Source organism: Myxocyprinus asiaticus, chromosome 45, assembly GCF_019703515.2.
Source record: "Myxocyprinus asiaticus isolate MX2 ecotype Aquarium Trade chromosome 45, UBuf_Myxa_2, whole genome shotgun sequence".
NCBI lineage: Eukaryota > Metazoa > Chordata > Actinopteri > Cypriniformes > Catostomidae > Myxocyprinus > Myxocyprinus asiaticus.
This window is the reverse complement of record NC_059388.1, coordinates 10,837,924-10,859,492: the sequence shown is the minus strand read 5'-3', so window position 1 is coordinate 10,859,492 and position 21,569 is coordinate 10,837,924. Positions and strand designations below refer to the sequence as shown.

The following is a 21,569-nucleotide window of genomic DNA, read 5'->3' as shown; positions in this document are numbered from 1 at the left end:
TATAATGAAGACTCCAGTCATATCAGTAACCTTATAAAAGCGGTTTTATTCTACATGGAGAGGGTCTGCACATGGGGGATGCCATGTTAGAATCACGTGACCGGCTGAATATTACTCAATCTCAGTAACCGTCCTGTTATTTGACACTTATAACTCATTAATTAAAGTTATCATGGCTGACTGTGAATAGTGAATTTCTACAATGGCATCTGAAACCGCTGCATCCAAGCCGCTAGGTGTCAGTGTAAGTCCAAGATGACACAAAGACAAAAGTTACTGAGTGTACATTTAATTTACATTTGTATTTTTTTTTAGTCTTACATTTAATTGAGTTTTACTTCACTTTTTTCTGTATTCATTCATTCTTTCATTTACGAATTTACAAATTTAATTGTTTATAGCTCGGCTTTTATTAACTACGCACGAATTATGCTTATTTGGCTCCCTCTAGCGAATGGACACTGAATAGCAGCACAACGCTTTAGTTTAACTGACCAATCACAGCGCTCGTTATTGGTACATTTAATTTAAATGTGTCTTTTTTTTTAGTTTTACATTTAATTGAGTTTTACTTCACTTTTTTCTGTATTCATTCATTCTTTCATTTACGAATTTAATTATGAATTTGTTTATAGCTCGGCTTTTATTAACTACGCACGAATTATGCTTATTTGGCTCCCTCTAGCGAATGGACACTGAATAGCAGCACAACGCTTTAGTTTAACTGACCAATCACAGCGCTCGTTATTGGTACATTTAATTTAAATGTGTCTTTTTTTTTAGTTTTACATTTAATTGAGTTTTACTTCACTTTTTTCTGTATTCATTCATTCTTTCATTTACGAATTTACAAATTTAATTGTTTATAGCTCGGCTTTTATTAACTACGCACGAATTATGCTTATTTGGCGCCCTCTATCGAATGGACACTGAATCGCGTTACAACGCTTTAGTTTAACCGACCAATCACAGCGCTCGTTATTGGCACGCCAGAGAAACAGCCACTGCCGTAAAGGTGACATTTGTCTTTCTGCTCATCGCAGTCTAAAACAAATTAGAAAAACCCGAAGAGTGGTTCCACAAATATCAACATGTCTTCTCTCAGGAGGACGGCGGGTGTCCTCCGAACCGGCCTGCAGATTTTCAGGCGTGGACCTCAGCAGATGACCGTCAGAAAGTGAGTGTTTATTTGCAGGACGCTAGCAGGCTAAACATGCTGCTTTGAAACAGGAAAGTCTGTATGGCAATAGTTTCATTTAACTGTATGGAAATGAGAACTTGAGAGATGACTGCATTAAACACAAAAGTAAACAAAATGAAAAAGGGTGAAATCATTTGTACTGTGGTGCTACCATGGTACTTTGAAGTGAATTGTGGTACTGAAAGATTAACATTCATATATTAGGGTATTTACAAGATACACTAAGGCATTTCAAAGATTGTCATGGTATTACCATGGTACATGTCCAAATAAATATATAAATAAATCGTCATACATTGTACATTTCCAGAAAACCAAGTTATTGCCGTGATCCTATGTCCATAAACATGTTAACTTAGTCAGTGTAAATTGAGTAAACCCCAATGTGTCTAATGATCCTGCTAATTCTAAATTATACTGCATATTATATAATGTCCTAATGTATGATCCTAGAAATTGTTTATTAATCATAATGTAATTCTATACATAAAACATGTTTGTATCATGGTGATACTTTGTTAGTATAAATGTAGTTAACTGCATTAAGTTATAATAATAAACTAGATATAAATACGTTAATTTTGACAAACTTTGTCTGCTTGACAAAAGCTGGTCTGATAGTTTAAACTAGTTTTAAGATAATGAAGTTTGATGGTAACCAGACATTACAGTAAGACAAAAAGCCAACTAGTTACTGTAGCTAGATCTTCTAAATACTATCAGATAGATAGAGAGAGGAGATTAAAGGCCTTGTGTGGGGTCATTTACTTCTAAAATGTTTGATTTATTTATTTTTTTATTCAAACTTAAAACTGATTAAAGCAAAGTCTTTCTAGCAAGTCAGTCTACTGTCGGCCATTTTTGGAACGCTTTCGGGAGGCTTCAGTGCATCCGGAAAGTATTCACAGCGCTTCACTTTTTCCACATTTTGTTATGTTACAGCCTTATTCCAAAATGGCTTAAATTCATTATTTTCCTCAAAATCCTACAAACAATACCCCATTATGACAACATGAAGTTTGTTTGAAATCTTTGCAAATGTATTAAAAATAAAAAATGAAAAAAATCAAATCACATGTACATAAGTATTCACAACCTTTGCCATGACACTCAAAATTGAGCTCAGGTGCATCCTGTTTCCACTGATCATCCTTGAGATGTTTCTACAACTTGATTGGAGTCCACCTGTGGTAAATTCAGTTGATTGGACATGATTTAGAAAGGCACACACCTGTCTATATAAGGTCCCACAGTTAACAGTGCATGTCAGAGCACAAACCAAGCCATGAAGTCCAAGGAACCTCCGAGACAGGTTTGTATCGAGGCACAGATCTGGGGAAGGGTACAGAAAAATGTCTGCAGCATTGAAGATCCCAATGAGCACAGTGGCCTCCATCATCTGTAAATGGAAGAAGTTTGGAACCACCAGGACTCTTCCTAGAGCTAGCTGGCTGCCCGGCCAAACTGAGCGATCGGGGTAGAAGAGCCTTAGTCAGGGAGGTGACCAAGAACCCGATGGTCACTCTGACAGAGCTCTAGCGTTTCTCTGTGGAGAGAGGAGAACCTTCCAGAAGAACAACCATCTCTGCAGCACTCCACCAATCAGGCCTGTATGGTAGAGTGGCCAGACGGAAGCCACTCCTCAGTAAATGGCACATGACAGCCCACCTGGAATTTGCCAAAAGGCACCTGAAGGACTCCCAGACCATGAGAAACAAAGATTGAACTCTTTGGCCTGAATGGCAAGTGTCATGTCTGGAGGAAACCAGGCACCGCTCATCACCTGGCCAATAACATCCCTACAGTGAAGCATGGTGGTGGTAGCATCATGCTGTGGGGATGTTTTTCAGCGGCAGGAACTGGGAGACTAGTCAGGATCGAGGGAAAGATGAATGCAGCAATGTACAGAGACATCCTTGATGAAAACCTGCTCCAGAGCGCTCTGGACCTCAGACTGGGGCGAAGGTTCATCTTCCACCAGGACAACGACCCTAAGCACACAGCCAAGATAACAAAGGAGTGGCTACGGGACAACTCTGTCAATGTCCTTGAGTGGCCCAGCCAGAGCCCAGACTCGAACCCGATTTAACATCTCTGGAGAGATCTGAAAATGGCTGTGTACCGACACTCCCCATCCAACCTGATGGAGCTTGAGAGGTCCTGCAAAGAAGAATGGGAGAAACTGCCCAAAAATAGGTGTGCCAAGCTTGTAGCATCATACTCAAAAGACTTGAGGCTGTAATTGGTGCCAAAGGTGCTTCAACAAAGTATTGAGCAAAGGCTGTGAATACTTATGTACATGTGACTTTTATTTTATTTTTTTCCCTCCGTTTTTTATTTTTAATAAATTTGCCAAGATTTCAAACAAACTTCTTTCACGTTGTCATTCTGGGGTATTGTTTGTAGAATTTTGAGGAAAATAATGAATATAATCCATTTTGGAATAAGGCTGTAACATAAAATGTGGAAAAAGTGAAGCGCTGTGAATACTTTCTGGATGCACTGTATTTCCAGTCATGGAAGTGCAGCTCCTGTCTACTTGAATGGGGAAAGACCGAAATCTCAAAAACAGTTGGTCAAGATTACGATCAAAGATCATATTTCAAATCAGCAATAAAATCTGACAACACTGGAATCCTAAATTGTGATTCTTTACCTCAGATTACGCTAAGAAACAAATTTTCCCCAGCTCGTGTAGCTAATGTGCATGCTACAGTTGACTGATAGGTGATGTCTGTATCTAAAAGGTGATTGGCTCTTTTAACTGTAAGGCGGGACTTCCTTTCTAGATCCATTGACCGTTGGGTGCTCAGAGATTCTTGGTTGAGTGTTCCAGTTTCTCCCATACATTTTAATAGAAGTGATCCATCTCTGATTAAAGGCCTTGTGTGGGTTTGTTTACTTAAAAAAAAAAATAAAAAAAAAAAAAGTGAAAGTTGGAGTTTGAATTGACAAGCATTCCATTGGCTTGTTTGAACATTGTCAATCTAAGTCAATGGGATTTTTCCGATTTCTGATCATCTGCTGTGCGAAAACCAAAAGTCAGATTAGATAAATCGCACTATTCCAGAACAGTCTGAAGGTCTGTACCAAGCTGGGTGGATGTAGCTTGAAAGCTTCAGGAGTTAGTGTCTGAAATGTTGGTCTTGGTTTAAGGCACGGTCACATTTACCTTTACATGGTGAAATTCAGCGGAAGGAGGCATGGTGGACATTGAGTTTGTGTGAAACAAGCAAAAAATTAATTTCCAATTAGCCTCTTTTTAATGCTGCACTTCATACTCTGGGACAGAAGTTAAAAAGAAACTTGTCGTTAAAATTATATTATTTTCCATGGTGAATATTCGGTGTAGCTGTGTGCGAAGCACTGCCCACACAGAAATCACTGCCAAACCGAGCAACTTCATATTGGTCAACGAGGCGAATTTCCCTGTCGAAAGTTCACCAAACTTGAACTCAACACAAAATTGTTGAGGGGAAATTCTTCACCACCTTAAGTCCATTGGGCGAAATTCACAATCGTATGGATTCCATTTGATATAAATGGAATTTCACCATGCGAAGGTAAATTTGACCGCACCATTCCAAGACGGATATAGCTGCAGGCAAAGCTCCAAAAAGGGGCGGAAGCTCCAAACCACCATTAAAGATATAGGGAGCCCCTTACCTAACCCTTTCCCTAACTGTGAATGGAAGTGACTCCCCCTTTTGGAGTTGGAGAAACCCCGCCCTCTTTTGGAGAGTCCGCCCTCATTTGGAGGTGTCCGACTTGCAGCTATATCTTTCAGGACTTTGAAAAAAAAAAAAAAAAACCTAAACCAAGTTTGTAGAATAACGCAGTACTTTTTCATGCCAACATAATGATACAGCATTTATCATTAATCATAAGGAAATGTTTTTTTTTATTTATTTATTTTTATTTGTTATGGGTTTGTGCTAGAAAGTGTCATAATTATTGGTGTTATATATTGACTGGTGTCTGGCCTGTCTGTTGTGTTTCAGGGCTGGAGGAGGTCCACACATTGAGCCTCAGTACAGACAGCCACCCCAGACCACCAAGAGCCAGAAGTTTCAGGCAGAGCTGCTCAGTGGTGCCATGTGGTTCTGGATCCTCTGGCACACCTGGCATGACCCGGATGCCATACTGGTGAGTTAAAACAGACTCAGGATAGACTTTAAGGAGATTAAATGCGATTGTTTTTTAGGGTGGTGTTGGGAGTAAAATACTAGCTAACTGAGTACAGTGCAGGGTACACTGTATACTGCATAACAAAGATCTATATTACATTTATTTTAAATAATATCTTTTCAGGGTGTATTAAGCTTGCCACATAACTATATGTCTCATTCAGGGTCATTTCCCATGGCCAGACACCTCAGCATGGACGGACGAGGAGCTGGGAATCCCACCTGATGATGAAGAGTAGATTGGCCCACAACAATGTACATATAAATTTAATCGCAGTCGCTTTGAGTTATTTTATATACAGGGGTATTACATGCATATTTCTTCAGTGTAACTTAACCTAGTGTGTTGCCAAAGCATGTATACAATGATTTATTTTTCTTTTGCAGATGTGCACCAGATACGTGATCACAAACCCACACTTTCTGCATGGGAAACTGGTTGTTCCTGTTATGTATATGGACTTATTATCAAGTCTAATTGTAAACAGCTGCATTATATAATAAAAATAATTAATAGCCAAACAAAGTCAATGACTCTTGAACTTTTGCCAATAGAACATTGTTTTTGTTTATCACTTAACATCTGGTAAAGGAGAGTGGAAAACAGTGTGATCTACAAAACATTTTTCCTCATATTATATTTACATTGCACTGGAGAAAATAAGTCGCATTCAAAACTTTCAAAGAGAACCTGGGGAGATGTTGACAAGGAGGAACAGAACACAGTATTTGAAAACACAGTGACATTAAGCCTCTACCATAATTAAAAATGGACATTACCTGGTACTTAAATACTGTACAATTAATGCATCAAGGCAAAGAAAACCTGTCTGAAGATGAACTCCTTCAATCAAACATAACTGAGATGAGCTGTCTGCCTTCAGAGATGTTGTATAAGGGTGTCTGTCTGCATTAACGTTCATGAGTGGGACCAGATAAAGGAACATTTTGCCATTCAACAAACACATGCAGATGACCAAAACTCAAACTGTATCAAAGCCTGAGTGTCTGTAGTTATCAAACTCAAGTCCTGCACAAAATAGTGCATTTCCTTTTTAAACCAACACACCTCCTATAAAACTGTTGGTGCTGCTCTAAGTTCAAAGTCTCACAAACTCAAGATTACTTTTGCTAAACTACATTGGGAGAAACTTTTTTTCTGATTTCAGGATTTAGAACCAACAGACAAAATAAATAAATGGGAGCGTATGTACATATACTTGGTTGGCATATTCGTGAAAATAAATACATTGAGTCATTGAGAGATTGTATGACAGTGCTGGTGATGAATTTAAAGATGTCACTTATCAGATGTTCCCTGAGAAAACGAATCATAGCCTCTCCAAGAAATTCTCACGCAACACCACAAAACGTTTTGTTCCTACTGGAATTCTTTTCTCCCATTTCAAAAAAATCAATGACAACATTGTAAAGAAACACATTTTTCACTAACATTGTAGAGGTAAATTTGACAGGAAATCAAATTAATAACTCAAATTAATTAGATTTTTTTTTTTTTTTTAAAGTAGCATTAATTGCGTTTCTACAAAACTTGTAAAGCTGAACCTAATCTAACCTCATTCCTCTTGAATTGATAACATTCAAAATTAAACTCCTATTTACAGAAATAAATCAATGCAAAGGAAAAACAGGAACCTCGGAATGCAATATAACTCCTTATATCTTAGAAATCAATAAATAAGTTATCCAGTCAACAAAAATATGACATCTGCAAAAATCTAAATAGAACACTATAAATTATGCAGGCTGAACACATAGCAAGCCTATTCAGTCCTTGCAAACTACATCACATACAGTATAATTTCACAGGCAGCTCTTTAAGATGCAACAGACAAGCGAGTTTTTCACCATGTTTGAGACATTTTCTTCAATTTTCCCTTGCTGAAAAGGAATATATTCCGGGTTAAACGGTACTTAAGGTTCTTCGACAGCATCTTTGGGATGCTGTCGATGAACTCACTGACAGAAATGCACTTACAATACCATACAATAGTTGGTCCATAGACTGCCATTGTAAGTGCGTCAATTTCTGTCAACATGTTTTTTGTTCTTACAAAGTAAGGAGCGAGTCACAATGATTTTCTGTAATGTACGAGATGCCATCAATAGACAAAGCAACTTTCCAAAACATGAGTTGTGGAAAAGAGGTGTGATCTTGAGCATTAAACGGCTTTATACAGTGAGTGCCATTGAAGAGACTGTAGGTATAAGTATACAAATATGGTGCTATAATTCACTATAACGTCTATATAGCTTAATTTGAACCCAGTACATTATGTTAAAATAGTCTATTTAAGACCATTAGGGAATAAAGCTGATAAACGCTGTCAAATCAAGGGAAAATTGTATAGCTATACAAGAAAATGTACACTCTTATTTTGTTTGTTTGTTTTATGTCTGTCCTGTTGTGGCCAATGCTTTTCAGTACACATCTAGAAAGGATTTTGCATCCTAAAAGTGCAGCCCACTAAATCATCAATTTAATATCGACACATCAATGATCATAGCAGTACAATTATTGCTTAAAGGGGCAGGGGAGTTAGAGAAAGATATATAAATGTCCAGCACCTTTTCAAAACCTCTTACACCAGCCTGAGACAATCAAAGGGGAAGGAAAGAGGTGGATATGGTAATGCCTAAAAGGGATAGTTCACCAAAATAAGAAAATGATGTCATTCCAAACCCCATGATTTTCTTTCAAGGAACACCATGAGGGTGAATGAATGACAGAATTTTCATTATTGGATCCCTTTAAGGGGAATCAAGAATCCAAATATTAATGGAACAGTCCAAGTGTCAGGCCGTAAAGGACTAGGAAGACATCCTTAGCCTGCGAGCACCTGTACACTCATGCTACAGATGGGATTGGAGGTAGGGTAGGGGAAAAAAAGGCCTCGCCTGTGGGACACACGTGTAGATCAATTTCCTGGCGGTAGAAACACAAACTCTAGCAAGCATCTCTTATGGTGATGAAAATCAGCATATGAGATATCCTGTGCTTCCTCTTCAAACTTTCTTTTCCAAAGAAAACACAGTCTCCCTGCATTGATGGACAACGTGTTGTGTGTTTCATGTGATTGGTGGAAAAAGTGAGTTTGAGCCATTAAACGTACCCTGTCACCTAAACATGCACAGTGAGTAAAAGAATGTGTGTGTGTGTTTGAGTGTGATAATAATCCCAGCCTATAAAGAAAAGCAGCTGTGTTGATTTATTACACATGGCCTCATTCTTTCCTCCGTCATGCTACAGGAATAGGCCTTTATGGCGACTCATTTTCAGTATCTTCCCAAGCCTCTGTTTAGCCGTCACCTGTCCTTTCTTAGGACGTTTTCCTGTAAAATAGTAACAAAACACTTTGTAAGCAAAGGCTTTCAAATCAATACAATGATTCATGCTCTAGCATAAAACTACCACAAACAATTGTGCTCTTTAAAATATGTTTAGAAGAAAGTTTTGAATTCCCAAATGTGCCATTTATGTTCATAACGTTTTTATTTTGATGCACATTTCAGCGAATAAAGCTTTCATGGTACCATTAAAAGGAATGTTCCGGGTTCAGTACAACTTAAGCTTAAATGGACAGCATGTGTGACATGCTGTTGTTTAACATTGACGATAATTTGGACTCGCCACTCAGATTAAGGAAACAAGCAAAAAACGTGTTTACAGTAATGCACTTACAAAGGGCGACTATTTGGCAAGACCAGTGTTGGATGTAATCGGGTTGTAAAGCAAGTTACGGTAATCTTGTTGCATTTTACTGTACATCAAAAAGTAGTGTTAACATATTTTAAATTATTGTAATCAGATCACAGTTATTTACTTTAAGTTAACTACTTTAGTCTTCAATATTCAGGCTAGACACATTTCTAAATAATGTTTATGCAGAATGCTTTCAAAACATGAATTATGTCCATACGTACATCTGTTTGCGTTTCTGTGAAAGCTTAAGGGCGTGTGCCCTATAACGATTCATTCCCTGTGCCCGAATATCCATACTTCCCTACTATATAGTATGCCAAAAACAGTATGCCAGTGGAGTAGTATGTCGCATCCATAGTATTCATAAGCCAGTAAGCAAGAAATGCCCGGATGACCTACTACTTCTGGCGGGAATCCGAAGTGTGGATCGGTTGAACACTTTCCTATCCCACAATGCATTGGGAGCTGAGGAGACATCACGTTCAAACGCTGGATTTAAAACAAATGGTGGAGAACCGTGGGGCGGAAGGCTGTTTTCAACAGTAAGTGCTGTATACATAAAGAACGTTGCTCATTGTGCTTAAATGGCACTTGTTTAACTGAATTTGAGTGGATTATTTTCATGGTTGTTGTCACGGGACCATGCGTACGTTCCCGGATGTTAGTATGTCCAAATTCTATTCATACTGCCTCTCGCATACCTAAAGAGCGTATCGTTTAACCGGCCGAGAAGTGCGTTTCTCATCAGATACAGTACATACTGTGACAGTAGGCGGTTTCGGACGCAGGGATGGTAAGGGAGAATCACGCAGTGCCGAGTGTATGACTTGTGCAACAATGAACGAGGAGAAAATTTATAGACATTATTTTGAATTCGTTGAGTGGAAAAACAAAAACATTTTATGTGAAGAGTGTTTTAGAAAGTAACTTAAATGTAAAGTAATTAGTAAGTTATCTCATAACCATTTTAAAGTAGTAATTAGTCATTTGTAGTGGATTACTTTTTCTAATTAACTTAACACTTGGCAAGACATTCCAGAGTCTTTAAAATAAGAAATTTGCAGCTCAAATTTTGGTGAAAGTGCTCATATATATTGACTCCTTTGTGGAAATGTGTTTGAGATGTAACATTGTCTAAATTGTCCTTTGTTCAGTGGGAATACTTTTCTATGTGGATACATTTCTGGTTACAATGTCAATACAACGTAAACAGTCCCTTTCATGTATCCTTGCACCTTGTGAACTTAGGGAAGCACCTAGGTATAAAGGATGGATTGGGTTTAAGAGAAACCTTCTCCATGCCTGGGGAAAAGTTTGTGCATGAAGGATGAATAGACTGTATGCAGATCACTGTCACCAGGAGCATGCTGTCTTATAAGACAGCAACTTTAAAAAAAAATTCTCCAACGGCTCGAAAGGCTGCTGTGACCAGGCTTACAGCACCATGGAGAGGTCCCAGTCAGGAACAAACTTTCTAGTAACTAGCAAGGAACGGCTAGAACGCTTCTTTTATCTAGGAATGAAAGGGTCCTGCCCTACTGTTGAGTCATTGAAGCCAATGTGGCATGCAGAAATGGCCACCTTGATAGTAGAAAAGGATTTTTCCTTATCCAAACGTTCTGTATTCAGGTTACACCTTTCACGGGCCAAGCCCAGAGTGCCACTAAGAGATCCATGCCATAGTTCAAATTACCCAGGATGTGGGTTGCACGTAACAGGAGGTGCTGTCTGCTCCATACCAAAAGCTTGAGGGCAAGGCAGTGAAGCTGAGGGGAGCACATCTGTTGTTACCACTTTCTGGAACATAACTGCCCCAAAGAGTCCTGTGTGCATAAAACTCTGCGGCTCAGTGCTGCGGTGCATACGTGGGATACTCCAACGTTGCAACTGAGATCACGCAGGGGGCTGAGATGAAGAGACAATATCCACTCCATGAAAGCTCTCATCCTTAAAAACCCCCAATGGCAAGACCTGGATGGCTGATGCCATAAGGCATAAGTACTAGTTGTGTGTCTTGCACTACTTTCTCCCTTGAACTGGCTATGATTAACCAATCGTCTATATATGTCAGGATTTGCAGTCCTGCCAGACGTAACAAGGATAATCCTGCTTCAACACACAGACAAAATACGCTCTGAGATCCAAAATAGGGCACAGTGAACCTCCCTTTTTTGGAACTAGGGAATAAAACCCATGTTGACACTGGTTCGGGGGAATTACCCAAACTGCTCTTCTCTCTAAGAGAGAGGAAATTTCCTCTTCCAGAAAATGAGAAGAGCTCTCATTTGTCTGAGAGAATATTACTCCGCTGAAATGTGGGGGTTTTGTGGTTGAAGCCTTGTGTAATTGTCTGAATTACCCACCTGGGAGCCGACACAGCGTACCAGGCTTATATGTGATTTGTAAGCGTTCCCACCTGTGCTGGGGCATTGCATTGGGCTGCAATAGCTGGCAGCACATTCGTTTGTGATACAATGGCACCTTCTAGTGGACAACTTAGGGGTAACGTGGAACTACTGAGATTTGTTCATTCTCAGCAGCTGATTTATTTGATTCTTTTGGGGTTTTTTTATTTATTTTCAAACACACTGGCCGAAGCCTTTATTGGGAGTGTGACAATGGTGTTGTGCATACGGTGTGGTGACACTGCTTGTGCACATGACATCGAATCTCTCTCCAGCGTGAAAACTCTTAGAACAGCCTTGTTCATAACCTCCATGCCAGCGAGCTGTTCTTAAGGTCGAGCGGGTCTCCCCAGTAGTGTTTCATGTACTCTGCACATTCAGGGAGGATGGACAAGAGCAGATTCCTTGGGCCGGGCGACAGCCCCAACAGTTTTCCATTGTAAACATCCCTCTACTGATCGCTGCATTTTGGAGAGCCAGCCATTCAATGTTGAGCCGAGTGGTGCTCGCTCACACACTTCAAAAGAGACTAACATGCAGTAACAGCTGAACCACTGACTGGAGGAGCCTGGGGTGACAGGATGGCCTCCTTGTTGTCTGAGCCTTCAAGCACAGCATCATCATCTTCCCCAGAGCTGGGCAACTCATAATCAATTGAGGAAACACCTGGAAGAGTAGTATCCTCAAAATAGACAAGAGTCGGTTTGGTCGGCCCAACTGAGTAAAGGCAAAGTCTGGGAGGCCCTCAGAGTTGCAGAGTCGTCGCCATTTCCCCCGTCCGAGTCATCATGCTCAAGTTCGCTGTTCTGAGTAGCAGCAACCTTGAGGCTAAGGTGCAGGAGCTTCCTTAGCAAGACGAAGCAATAGTTACAGTTCTCAGACAGGGAAAGAGCTTCCTCCATTTGTTTACACGTATACGTAATGCAGAAGGGATGGGAGTCCCTCGCTGCAATTAGGGCTCCACAGGCGACCGGGCATGCCTACGACTGCCGGTTCCCAGAGCTCACAGATGTTGTGGGTTTCAACTGAGCTTGCCCTAGAAAACTGATGAATTTTATTCAGTGTTTCAGCAGGCTTTTAGGCTGAGATGCAGGGAAAAACGGTAACGAAGAAAGGCGGGCAGCCGTAAAAACTTTAAATGCCAGCAAGCGTGGGTGGCTTGCAGGGTGGATTCAACAGAAACTAAACAGTATTTCCTTGGCAGTCACGCCTAGTGGAGGCTGATCCGAAAATGTGTCCTCCTGCAGACGGTTTCGTGAAAGCCAACAAGTGAAATCCAGTCAAGCTGTGAGTTCTATGTGTAGAGGTTGCGAGAATAGAATGTCTGAGGAAAAGTAGCGTGTACAGGTCCTTTATGCCCTCATGTAAGGACAGGGCCTTACAGCGGCATTGGACACGTGCTCTTGTCTGTCAAGCCAGACTTGGTGCAATGGGATGATTCGGCGGAGGCCCGGTATGGGTGTCCCTCCCATAGGTGGATCTCGAACATGGGATGATGAAAGAGAACAGTATTTTTTTGCAACGTGTGCAATAGTGTGTTGTATTTGTTTTTATTCCGATGCAATGCCTTGCTCCATAGACTTGCATTGTAAGTGCATTACTGTGCACATGATTGTTTTTTCAGACTGAGGGACAAGTAGAAATGATTCAACTCAACTTGTTTCGAGCCCAGTGTATTCCTTTAATTGTAGACATTTAACGACCCAAATTCCTTTTTCATAAACATGATCTACATTTTTACATCTGGCCTCACCTTTAGTGGCCTGGTTGCTGATGGGCGTGGGGTTGGGTGCGTGTCTTTTCGAGGGGTGAAGTGGAGGAGACAGTGAACTTTCCCTGTACGAGTATTCCTCTCCAATACTCCCCTCCCCTCCCTCTGGGCTGCGGGGTGCCGAGCAGGGCTCGCTGCTGTCCCAGGCATCACTGCTGCTGTTGCTGTTACCCTGACTGGACCACCAAGGCTGCTGTAGAACAGCGCTACCTTCTGATGCCTGCTGATACAGCAACCCCGCCATTGACAACATGCCCTGAATGGCGTCTTCTGTGCTCGGTGAGGTAGGACGTTCTCTGTGGACAAAAAAAAGTTAGCAATTTCAGCAGAAGACAGAAGAAAAAAATAAATAAATAAATAAAAAAAAATAAATAAAAAAAGTACAATTAACCAAAATAAACATGTACAATCATACAATACAAGTGAAAAGTTTGGACACACCTACTCACTTTATTACCATTTTCCACATTTTAGAAAAACGTGAAAATTTTTTAAACTATGAAAAATCACAAATGGAAGTAAGGGAATTATGTGTTGACCAAAAATCCAAATCAATCAAAACAATATTTTATATTAGAGGTAGACTAATATATATATATATATATATATATATATATTATACACACACACATACATACACACACACAGAAATGTTTCTCACCATCTTAAAAATCTTTTGATCTGAAGGCGTATGCTTAAATGTTTGAAATTAGTTTTTTTTTTTTAGACAAAAATATAATTGTTCCACCATATTAATTTCATTACAAAACTAAAATTTAATAAAAAATAAAAAAAGTTTTTGAAATTGATGACTTGGACTGAATAATTAAGAAAAGCAGCCAATAAGTGCCCAACATAGATGGGAACTCCTTTAATACTGTTTAAAAGCATCCCAGGGTGATACCTCAAGAAGCTGGTTGAGAAAATATCAAGAGTAGTCTGCAAATTCTAGGCAAAGGGTGACTACTTTGAAGATGCTAAAATATAACACAGTTTTGATTTATTTTGGATTTTGTTTAGTCACAACATAATTCCCATAGTTCCATTTCTGTTATTCCATAGTTTTGATGACTTTACTATTATTCTAAAATATGAAAAAAAAACATTATAATAAAGAATGAGTAAATGTTTCAAAACTTTTGACCGGTAGTGTGTGTGTGTGTGTGTATATATATATATATATATATATATTTATATATTACACACACACACACACACACACACACACACACACACACACACACACACACACACACACACACACACACACACAGGGTTGGGGAGTAACGGAATACATGTAACGGGATTACGTATTTAAAATACAAAATATAAGTAACTGTATTCCACTACAGTTACAATTTAAATCATTGGTAATTAGAATACAATTATATTCAAAAAGTATTTTGATTACGTAAGAGATTACTTTGCATTTTATTGTCATTTGTCTCATTTAATATTTAGTCCTTTCAGATGGAAAACATTTATACACATAAACGATGAGATCCAAAGTGCATTTGAACAGCGGCAGAACACTTTCTTATGATGTGTTACATTCATACGAGCAGACAGAGAAGTAAGTTTGAAGTAAGTTTAGAGCAGAAGAAATAGAAATAATCCTTGTGTAAATTGTCAGCTTTACGCTAGGCTAAAATGCTATTTCTAGCCATTTTACATGCACGTTACCAGGCACGATCATATTTTTTTATCAAGAAAATTCACGTTAGATCATAATTTCTTTTTTCTAGTAAGACCTTTGATATTAGGGCAAAAATCATATTCTTGATAATAATTTTTGTATTGTTTTCCTGTAAAAATATCTAAAAATCCTTAAAACAAGATCAATTTGATTTATCTTGTTTTAGAAACAACACTGCATAAGATATTTACGTTTTTCAGAGAATATATTTTTAACGTGTATTTTGTCTTACTGTACTGGTAGAGTTTTTATAGTCAAAACATGTGAAAAAAATCTACCAGTGCTGAAGAAGTAATCCAAAGTAATTAGAATACATTACTGACCTTGAGTAATCTAATGGAATACATTACAAATTACATTTTACAGCATGTATTCTGTAATCTGTAGTGGAATACATTTAAAAAGTAACCCTCCCAAACATGTATGTATGTATGTATGTATGTATGTATTTATTATATATATATATATATATATATTGGATCATTATTGCAGTGATTAATATGTTTCAGCTGGCAACAATTCTTTTAACCTTAACTGATGCAGTGTTAGCTTCTCATTTCTTAAACAACCATGTCGGAAGACGTATCCCGTGGTCGTGGAAAAAATGTTACTGTGTTTCAGAAGGGACAAATTATTGGCCTACATCAAGCAAAGAAAACAACTAAAGAGATTACTGAAATCACTGGAATTGGGTTAAGAACTGTCCAACGCATTATTAAAACCTGGAAGGATAGTGGTGAACCTTCAGCTTCGAAGAAGAAATGTGGTCGGAAAAAATCTTGAATGATCATGATCGGAGATCACTAAAATGCTTGGTGGGAAAAAAAAAACAAAAAAAAAAAACAGTAGAACTTTCGTGTGGCCACAAGAAAGCCACTTGTTAGTGAGGCTTATCGAAAAAAGCAACTTAAATTTGCTTGGGAGCATAAAGATTGGACTCTGGAGCAATGGAAAAAAAGTCATGTGGTCTGATGAGTCCAGATTTACCCTATTCCAAAGCGATGGGTGTATCAGGGTAAGAAGGGAAGTGCATGAAGCGATATACCCGTCATGCATAGTGCCCACTGTACCAACCTCTGGAGGCAGTGTTATGATCTGGGGTTGCTTCAGTTGGTCAGGTCTAGGCTCATCAACGTGATGCGGCAATAAAATGAAGTCAGCTGACTACCTGAATGTATTGAATGACCAGCCTATGCCATCAATGGATTTTTTCTTCCCTGACAGCATGGGCATCCATTCCAGGATGACAATGCCAAAATTCAGCGGGCTCAAATTGTGAAAGAGTGGTTCAGGGAGCATGAGGAATAATTTTCACACATGATTTGGCCACCACAGAATCCTGACCTTAACCCCATTGAAAGTCTTTGGGATGTGCTGGAGAAGACTTTACGGAGTGGTTTGACTCTCCTGACATCAATTCAAGATCTCGACCAAAAATTAATGCAACTCTGGATGGAAATAAATGTTGTGAAGTTGCATAAGGTTGTTGAAACAATGGCATGACAAATGTGCGCTGTAATCAAAGCTAAAGGCGGTCCAATGAAATATTAGATTATGCAACTTTTTTTTTGGCCAGGCAGTGTATATATACACAGTATATACACACAAACCTCTTCATCTGGTGAATATATAGGCTATAAAAAGCTTAATATGGTAAATACTTACATAGAGAGCATTGTAAAGGAGCCAAGTTTGTCATTTTAAAAGTCCCTGGAGTATTCTGGGCTTGTTTATAGTTAAGACTGGGATTTTGGTTGCACAATAAACTGCTTTTGGGATTGTATTCATTTTGTACTCTTGTAGCCTCAATATCGTAGTAAGGAAAGACTAAGAATTGTATCAAATCTATAAATCGATAAAAAAAAAAATATATATTTTTTTTTAAATTCCACAATTTTAGTTATCGGTATCTGCAAAATCCATTATTAGTCAACCTCTATTTTGTATATCCATTATGTTATATTATAGCCAACCTCTGTCTAGATTCTAAATTCAGCTCTGCATACTTTAGGCATTCTTTCAACCAACTTCATGTGATGCATCCTGAGATGCTTTTTAAATAGTATTGAAGGAGTATTATGTATGCTGGGCACTTTTTGGCTTCACTATCCAGTCTAATTAATGCATTTTTAAAAAAGAAATGTAAAAGTTTAGTTTTGTAAAAAAATACTTTGTCTACACTACAAAACTAACTCAAGCATTTAAGAATTTAGCTATAGATCAAAAGATTTTTTAAGATCATGAAAAACAAATTCAGGCCGGTATGTCATTTTTTACTAGTAGTGTACACGTTTAATTTATTTTGTATTTTTTAGTCAAAATTGCAATGTAATGCTTTAAAATTGTGTAAAATGCAGGAAAGTTGTACCGTTTTAGCGGCTGCTTATGGTGGCTGTGCCGTTTGCCGCTCAAATGCTCCACAAAACTCCCTGAATCTCTCTGGCTTCCTCCATCCTCTTCCTCAGAACTCTCGGAATCTGAGGAGCGCTTCTGTTGAGAGAAAAGGATGAAGAATCGATCGTAGAAAAAAAGGAAGCTTGTTAGCTATTTAACTGTGAGAAACAAATATATTTGGGTTTATGGAGAGCTGATTTTAAAGGCCATTTGACTTCCTCAGTACCTCAGCAGAATCCTCGGCTTCTGATTCAGAGTCAGTGTCTAATGATGCTACATGTCGTGATGACTCTGTCCTGAGTACTGTCTGCACAGTTTCACCTGAAAAAAACAAGGAGAACAGTCCAAATTTTGTATTTCCGTTTAAAACACAATATACTTTCAACATAACAAAATGTATGTGCTGTTATATAGACTGCATTCAGTTAGATGCACTCTGAAAGAGAACCTACAGAAGTCCCACAGCTACAAGTGACTCACCGTGATTGATTGGTTTCTTGATAGTGCAGTGTACTCCAAACTCCTCCTCTGTCTTCTCTTTCTTCACTTCTTGTTGTGGGCACATTAACAGTCTTTCCATCTTCACCTCACGTTGATAGCATTGAGACATTTCCACTCCGTTGAGTTTGGCTGCTCCATTACTGATGGGCATCCTCTCTCTTTAAAGAGGAAACACTTCAGCTGTTCAGAATATTTGAAAATTCTCTCATTCTTTATTATTACCATTTTCTACTTTTTTATCAAAACTGTGATATAACTAGGGCTGTCATTCTATTAAAACACAATCACATTAATTACATGGTACACTGACTAATTAATCATATTAAATCACAAACAATGCAAAAGCCTATTAATATTTGCTGAGAAAAGACCACAAATGAAGATAATTAAAAGACATTCCAAACGTCTGACTGGTAGTGTATGTTTTATTATTATACCAACCCATATCATATCAATAGACACAAAGACACAAAAATGTTTAAGTGTGTGAAGCTACCAGAACCCTCACCGCATGATTTTGCCATTACACATCACCAGGCGCAGGGCGTTGTCATTACAACCCTCAGCAGCTACTGCCGACGCTAAAGAAACTTTCTTAAATTTGCCGTTCACTTTGGAGCTGAAAGCTGGATCCTGTTTCAAGAAATGTTATTCTTACTGGAAATGTAAAAAGGGAAACTGCTTCCCATTAAATCAGTGAAAAGATCAGATATCAACGTGAACCTGCCATCTCAAACAACTCAGAACAGAACATTATATTACAATCATAAGAAATGAATAGGTCCTGATAGGCACAAACTGCAGATAACGGAGTATAAAACATTTTAGCTCAATTCTGCAGTGCACTACTGTAAAAACAGATCTCACCTCCTCCAGCAGTCCGACCTCGAGTCTCTTTAGTACCTCCAGTGTGTGCAGCTCCAGGATGTCCAGATTGGATGGCAGTTTACGGCTGTGATGGTGATGATGATGGTGGTGTCGATGACGATGATGTTCTCGCTGCCGTTGCCGTGCCTGACATCCTCTCGCCATTGAAGAGCGTGAGAAAGGGCACTCTGCACTACCCTGAGATTTTACACATTTATTCGGATCCTCCTGTTTAAGAAATCAATACAGCGAAACAGTCAAATGTATTACACAGATGGTTAGGTATTGTAAAAACAAATTAAAATTGTAAACACTGGAACAATTGAGAAGCATTGCAAGCAAAAACAACACAACACCAAACCAAACCCAAACAAGAAACAAAACAACAAAACATAAATCTGAACAAAAAAACAAACTAAACAGAGAGAAAAAAAAAACAATGTTCTTTGGGCACTGCTTTTGGTTGACGTTTCTGGATATTTAGAAGCACTTTTTTTAATTCAGTAAAAAAAACAAAAAAAAAACAACAAAAAAAAACGTATGAACAAAATAAGGCATGAATGACAAAGACTTTGACAGTTTCATTTGTCAGACGAGGGGCCCGGTGGCTAGTGCAAGTGCTTCGATAGGGTGGCGGTGCTTATTTATGGGGAATGGAGTCAGGTTCGATTAATTTTCCAATCCCACCTCTTTGCTTCCAAACGCGTCACTTTCCTATTTAATTCAAAGCAAAAAAGTTGCCTGAAATTTGGGTTGGGGCATTCATTTGTACACATAAAATAATTGCAAAATAACATGAGTCAAAAAACACCAACTATATCTTTGTTACCACCTAAACACTAGGGATGTGCACGGTAAGCCTTTGTAATATTTGGATAATCGTGAGGGTTCACGAACAGTTATTTGGTTATTTGTCGGGAATGGAATCTTGGGTATAAAGAACATTTATTGCAATGGATATGTGTCAAACACTACTCAAAATAGCAGGGAATTAAGTGCACACTGAGCTATGAGTCTAAATAGCACAATTCATAGATATTCAAATGATAAAACCACTTGCATTAAAGTCAAACAAAAATAATCAAACTTTCACTGCCTGCAACATAGGGGTGCTTGGAGATGCTTTGATAACTAAATGGCTTAGCATTTAACTTGTGGATTTATTGTCTGCACAACAGAGCAGAAGGGAAAAAACCCTGGCTTACCATTTATCAAGAGCTGAAACTTTATCAGGTGAAAAGCAATCTGGAATCAGTCACATGAAGTCCTCTTAGCAACATGTCAAAAGTCATGTTGTTGAAGTCCTCTTCAGAAATGTCAAATGTTTGTTATACCTGCGCTAAACATGCTAGATGCACCGCATTCAATCATAAAAAAAAATGTCTCGAAATGCGTTTATAAAAATTGAAGTTCTTTTTAACTTGACAGTGTCCAAAAAATGTGGTGACCTGCACAAGACGCTGAAAAAAATTTAGATGGGCGCAATGGTCAAAGATGTTCATCCAGTGTGTGTTTACATAGAAAAACACTTTAAAACAGTGCAGACACATGCAAAAACATGTGTGAACAGCCCCATAACTCACCCTGTATTTGAAAAACTGACCCAAAACCTGTCCGTTTGTCGGGTATTGTCGGGCTCAGATCGGGTTGGAGACCTTTTTTGCACGTGTAGAATAACTGAATAGTGATTTTGGTATTTGAATACATGCGTATCAAACAGTTAACCGAATGCTGACTATCCGTGCACATATCTACTACACACTAGCAAACCATTCTAATTATCCATTCAAAGCCATTGCACTTTCTCAAGCTTGTCTTACCTCCAGGTGGCGGATCTCCTTGGTCAGAGCTTTAATGAGATGGGTTGGCCTGATATGATCTGGAACCTCACTGTTAGGTTGAGTCAACTGTACAGGAAACACACATACCCACACAGAGAGAGAAAATGAATGTGTGTAGAAGAACCACAGGAAGTTTGTTACAAAACGAATGACACAGCGACAATAGATCTTCTCTTCTGAGAGCATATGCATCTCTTTGAAACCATTCTTACTACCCCAGAGTCAGTCACTCAAAACACCACCAGCCATCGTCCAATACAGTGCATTCTATTTAGCTGCCCATTACAATCTTCTGTATTGTGTTTCTGAGATGAATCACTCACCTCTCTCCTCAGCCATGTCCTAAGTGATGAGATTAAAGCTTTCACCCCGTCCACCAGAAAACCTTGAGGTGGACATTTATCCTCCCGCAGCTCTGAAAACACAGACAAACCTTTAACTAAAACATTTTATGCGAGAACTTTTGCTGTTATTGCTTCCTAAAGGTTTAAGTGCCAGCCATTGTGAATGAGCTTCTCTCATGAATGTGCAAAGGAGAGCCATGGCAGAAGTCAAGATTTTCACAGTTAAATTACTTAAATTTTAGGCTGTCTCTCACCAAAACCTATAGATGCCTTCAGAAGACTTGGAATATGATGCATGAGTCGCATGGAGTCACTATCAACTGCTGTTGTATTGAAATCCTTAAAAATTCCTACTTTGTGTTCCATATTAGAAAGTAATTTGGGTTTAAAATGGCAAGAAAGCAATTCAATGACAGAATTTTCATTTTTGCGTAAATCGTTCCTTTATTTGTACTTGATGAACTATTTGGACTAGACATTACTGATTTATAAAGATCTAAGTAGGTGTCTAGGTGAGACATTGTGGCATTGATCTATTGCATCCGTTAGTATTATTATTTCTCCCCAAAGGGAGTCTATGGCAGCCCATAAAATCGTGCATAGGAAAATGGTGAAATTTGGCACACTGATAGGGGTTG

At 38.7% G+C, this 21,569-nt stretch overlaps 2 protein-coding genes across 2 annotated transcripts in view; one reads left to right on the top strand and one right to left on the bottom strand.

Annotated features, from left to right (window-relative positions):
• Positions 1–971: 971 nt before the first annotated feature.
• LOC127435436 (NADH dehydrogenase [ubiquinone] 1 beta subcomplex subunit 2, mitochondrial-like) lies at positions 972–5,914 on the top strand. Its single transcript, XM_051688931.1, has 4 exons — positions 972–1,177; positions 5,203–5,347; positions 5,553–5,643; positions 5,776–5,914. Exons 1-3 carry the CDS (start codon positions 1,092–1,094, stop codon positions 5,625–5,627), a joined length of 306 nt encoding a protein of 101 aa, XP_051544891.1. The 5' UTR covers positions 972–1,091; the 3' UTR covers positions 5,628–5,643; positions 5,776–5,914.
• A 143-nt stretch (positions 5,915–6,057) lies between these two features.
• The window catches only part of LOC127435408 (lysine-specific demethylase 7A-like), a 33,486-nt gene continuing 17,974 nt past the window's right edge, over positions 6,058–21,569 (bottom strand). Inside the window, exons 10-18 of the mRNA XM_051688872.1 lie at positions 20,911–21,002; positions 20,567–20,653; positions 18,747–18,974; positions 18,388–18,512; positions 17,859–18,037; positions 17,605–17,699; positions 17,353–17,474; positions 13,271–13,584; positions 6,058–8,742 (exon numbers count right to left, since the gene is read on the bottom strand). Of these exons, the coding sequence (XP_051544832.1) occupies positions 8,654–8,742; positions 13,271–13,584; positions 17,353–17,474; positions 17,605–17,699; positions 17,859–18,037; positions 18,388–18,512; positions 18,747–18,974; positions 20,567–20,653; positions 20,911–21,002 (1,331 nt within the window). The 3' untranslated portion in view covers positions 6,058–8,653. The remainder of the gene's footprint in view (positions 8,743–13,270; positions 13,585–17,352; positions 17,475–17,604; positions 17,700–17,858; positions 18,038–18,387; positions 18,513–18,746; positions 18,975–20,566; positions 20,654–20,910; positions 21,003–21,569) is intronic.

Excerpts from the sequence above, each read along its gene's own strand:
- LOC127435436 (XM_051688931.1), top strand. The coding sequence starts at position 1,092 with ATGTCTTCTCTCAGGAGGACGGCGGGTGTCCTCCGAACCGGCCTGCAG. Across the intron at positions 1,178-5,202 it reads CAGCAGATGACCGTCAGAAA|GGCTGGAGGAGGTCCACACA; the intron begins GTGAGTGTTTAT and ends GTTGTGTTTCAG. Across the intron at positions 5,348-5,552 it reads ATGACCCGGATGCCATACTG|GGTCATTTCCCATGGCCAGA; the intron begins GTGAGTTAAAAC and ends TGTCTCATTCAG.